Consider the following 4,409-nt stretch of genomic DNA (forward strand, 5'->3'; position numbering starts at 1 on the left):
GATCTGGGGTCTGAGGGTGCAGGAATTTGGGGTGATCTAGGGTCTGTGGGTGCAGGAACTGGGGGTGATCTGGGGTCTGAGGGTGCAGGAATTGGGGGTGATCTGGGGGTCTGAAGGTGCAGGAATTGGGGCAGATCTGGGGTCTGAAGGTGCAGAGGGGTGCATAGTTTGGTGCCAGTAGTATTATTGGTAAATATGTTGTGTGTGCTCCAGTGAATAATAAAATATATTTGCTGAACCATTACTACGTCAGCATACAATATATCATTGCCGGACTGCCTGTAACATTCATACATATGGAGAAGGTCGCTGGGCTGACCCCTGCACATCATACATAACGCACACAGCGCTGTGATGCCAGCAGGTGCAGTCGCGCACACAGTACAGCAGGGGGCCGGTGTAACGTGTGATCGCTTTGAATTTCCCGCAGTCGTGACTTTGTATCCGGTGAGTGTAACTCGTGAATGAAGCGGATACATTGTATGTGATCTGTGAATTCCCGACCAGCCCGCTCCCGCGATCCGACTTCTTATGCAACACTCTGCTTAACCCCTTCCAGCCCGCATCGATCGAACAGTGACAGGAACCGATCTCTGTCATTCTGAGGGCGGGTGTGTGTTAGACATCAACCCCTGACACCCCATTAGGGGGCGCAGAGCCTCCAATGATCAGCGCGGTGCAATCGGATAGTGATAACGGCGTGTCGGGGCATCTGTCACAGTCTTCCTTAAATTTTGTGCCGTTGAAGGGGGCGGGGCCCGGGAGGAGATTGGACGGTGGGCGGGGCCATGCAAGAGCGCTCATTTTTTTTTCTTTTCAAAAAAAGCCGAAGAAAAACCGGCAACGAGCGAAATAGAGAAAGGGGGGGGAGGGGAGGCAGGATGATGTGGGGGAGCAGTGTCAGGAAAGAAGGGATGATTAGGATGGGGGAGCAGTGGCAGGATGATGTGGGGGAGCAGTGTCAGGAAAGAAGGGATGATTAGGATGGGGGAGCAGTGTCAGGATGAAGAGGAGCAGATGTGGGGAGCAGTGTCAGAAAAAAGGGGGTGAGGAAGAGATAAGGAGGGTGAGGTTAAGCATGATGGGGAGCAGTGTCAGCATGAAGATGAGATGAAGGAGAGCAGTGTCTGGATGAAGAGTAGGAGATGTGGGGGAGCAGTGTCAGGATGAAAATGAGGGGGAGCAGCGTCAGGATGAAGATGAGATGTGGGGGAGCAGTGTCAGGAGGGATAGTAGACATGGGGGGTGGGGTTGCAATTTCAGGATGAAACAGTGTAGGGATGAAGGTGAGGAGATCTTGGGGGAGCAGTGTCAGGACCAAGAGGAAAAGAGAAGGAGATGTTGGGAAGCATGTCAGGATGAAGAGATGTGTGGGAGCAGTGTTAGGAGAAGGAGATATTGGGGAGCAGTGTCAGGATGAAGAGGAGGAGATGTGGGGGAGCAGTGTTAGGATGAAGAGAAGGAAATATTGGGGAGCAGTGACAGGATGAAGAGGAGCAGTGTCTGGGGTACTAGTAGATGTGTGACATAAGATGGGGGGGTGCAGAGGAGGTGTTTGGCATGGGGAGGGGGGCTAAGGACAAACACCATGACAGAAAGAAAAGCCGACAGAGGTCTGTAGCAGGGAACAGAGGTGGACGATGGTTGGGGTGCAGTGACATGGTTGGGGGGATCGTGCTGTAGGAGTATATTGATGGAGGGAGCCGCTGACAGTGCAGATGGGACGGGAGGAGAAGGACTGTACAGGAACTGAGCACAGCTGAACATGACAAGACTCTGGTGACAGCAGAGATGACAGAGGAGAAGCGGACTCCCGCAGAGATCCATATACACAGTCTAAGGATGGTGCAGAGGACAGTCCCGGGTCCACATGGACACTCTGGGAAGTGTATAGGAGGAGAGGTGACAGGGGAACAGTGAGGCGGTGCAGGGGTTAATCAGTAAACTGCTGTCACGTCTAACGGTTATTGCTGAGAGATGGAGGGAGGAGAAGTACCGAGCCGACTACAGGGTGAGGATCCGACATCTCACCCACCGATCTGCCTGGATGGAAAGGATCACCATGATAATCTGGCCTCTATAATGGCCCTGCATCTGACTGGTTCTGAGTCCACTTACCGCACTGGAGGCTCTCTGCTGAATTGGAGGTCCCTCTACTCATCGTGTTGGAGGTCCCTCTGCTCATCGTGGTGGAGGTTCTGTGCTCATCGTATTGGAGGTCCTTCTCATTGTGTTGGAGGTTCTGTGCTGCATTGGAGGTCCTTCTACTCATCGTGTTGGAGGTCCCTCTGCTTACCGTATTGGAGGTCCCTCTACTCATGGTGTTGGAGGTCCCTCTGCTCATCGTGTTGGAGGTCCCTCTGCTCATCCTGTTGGAGGTCCCTCTGCTCATCGTATTGGAGGTCCTTCTAATTGTGTTGGAGGTTCTGTGCTGCATTGGAGGTCCTTCTACTCATCGTGTTGGAGGTCCCTCTGCTTACCGTATTGGAGGTCCCTCTACTCATGCTGTTGGAGGTCCCTCTGCTCATCGTGTAAGAGGTCCCTCTGCTCATCCTGTTGGAGGTCCCTCTGCTCATCGTATTGGAGGTCCTTCTCATTGTGTTGCAGGTTCTGTGCTGCATTGGAGGTCCTCTACTCATTGTGTTGGAGGTCCCTCTACTTACCGTATTGGAGGTCCCTCTACTCATGGTGTTGGTTATGTGCAGGAAGTCCTTTATTGCAATCATTGAGGATGTTTTCTGCAGACTGCTTCGGATGTTCTACAACAGTTTAATGATGGAACCATGGGTCACTTACCTGCTTTCTACTTACCTTCCTGGAGGTTACTGGAGGCTCTTCACCATTGGCATGGATGTTATGAAATATTCTCCTTGACACGGGATCTTTCATAGTCCTCCTCCAGATTGTCCTCCTGCCAGCAGCCCTCAGGAATTGAGGCATTGTTGGTCTTTTAAGGGGGAGAGCCTACACTTCCTGGAGGTTGCATCATCACACATCACTGGAGGCTGAAGAATGCACCGACCTGGAGGCTAAACGTGGGCGGAAAAAAAAAAAACAACGATTTTGTTGACTGTCGCCTTGAAGCTTCCGAACTTGTCCGGATCTAGACCGGTCATGATGGGCTCAGCCTCCAAAACCCATCCGGTCCAAACAGTAAGTCCAGATGGCACACTTGACACTTTTGTGGCACAATCACGAGCTGAAAAGGCAAATCTAGAATTGTAGGACAGATGTGGATGGCTTCTGAAAACTAGAGGCGGTGTCTGTAGTGTGCAATAGACTTATGATCTGTGAACCTGGTGGAGCCGTTACCCATAGCAACCTCCAAATCCCAGATCTGTATCCCATATCCAGGTCACCAGATCTGATCTTCATGTATCAATCATTCAATTAATTGATTAATCAATTCAGATCAGAAAACAGAAGCGGCCTCAGCAACCAATCAGGTTTCAGCTTCCATCCAATGGAAATAAAACAAGAACTCTGATTGGCTGCTCTATTTGACTCACTAGCACATTAGAGTTGGCTACAACCTGATCTGTTGCTATGGGCAACAGCAACCTTTACTTCCTCCTGATTGAAACACAATGGAGCTCTTGTCCAATAGGATTGCTCTATTGCATCACATCCTGGTTGCTATAGGAAACAGCTCTGCTTACCCTCCAGTTTTCAGAGGCTTCAGAACAGGTTTAGTTTTCAAATACGATTTAATACTGTCCATATCAACCAATCACGATCACGAAGCAAGGGATTTTAGGGGTTGACATGAGTAACTGCTTCAGTTTTTATGGCAAATCTGCACTGGACATAAAAAGGAGGGAAACAGAGGCTGATCAGATGTCAGGGAAGCAGATGACAGACGTGCCAGAAGTCGGGTCCATGCATGGATTTTGCATAAAAGAGAGGTGGAATGGAGGCTGGTGGGAAGGGATGGAGGCTGAGGATGAAATAAGAAATGCAGGTATGGGGAGGATGGGAGGCTGATTGATGGGACAGGAGAGATGAGCTGCTGCAGAAGGAAGGACAGAAAGAAAGATCTTACAGAGGAGGGCTAGAACAAGGAGAGGGGAGGCTGCGAATGAGAAGAAGGGATATCTGCTCATCACGTGTGCACGCGGGGGGCGGGGCCCTGGCACCAACTTTTTTACGAGTATTTACTACGATCCCCCTATTAGCTCAGAGCCCCGGCTGTCAGCCTGCTTTATGCCATGCCCCAATAACCCGCCGCCCTGCCCAGGACCCCACAGCCCAGCATGGCAGACCCTCTGGCGGACCTGATGACAACGGCCGCTGCCCGGGGGGACCTGGAGCAACTAGACGACCTGCTGCGCTCTTCGCCCAACGTGGATGCGCCCAACCGCTTTGGCAGGACAGCCCTGCAGGTGGGTGTGAGCGGGGTACAAAGAGGG

The 4,409-nt window shown here is 51.5% G+C and overlaps 1 protein-coding gene across 1 annotated transcript in view; it reads left to right on the forward strand.

Moving 5' to 3' along the window:
- The first annotated feature begins 4,123 nt into the window (after window positions 1–4,123).
- CDKN2C (cyclin dependent kinase inhibitor 2C) overlaps window positions 4,124–4,409 on the forward strand; it is a 6,419-nt gene continuing 6,133 nt past the window's right edge. The window contains exon 1 of the mRNA XM_018552473.1: window positions 4,124–4,382. Within this exon, the coding sequence (XP_018407975.1) occupies window positions 4,254–4,382 (129 nt within the window). The 5' untranslated portion in view covers window positions 4,124–4,253. The remainder of the gene's footprint in view (window positions 4,383–4,409) is intronic.

Source organism: Nanorana parkeri, unplaced genomic scaffold (genome assembly GCF_000935625.1).
Source record: "Nanorana parkeri isolate BGI_ZX_2015 unplaced genomic scaffold, ASM93562v1 scaffold89, whole genome shotgun sequence".
Taxonomy (NCBI): Eukaryota; Metazoa; Chordata; class Amphibia; order Anura; family Dicroglossidae; genus Nanorana; species Nanorana parkeri.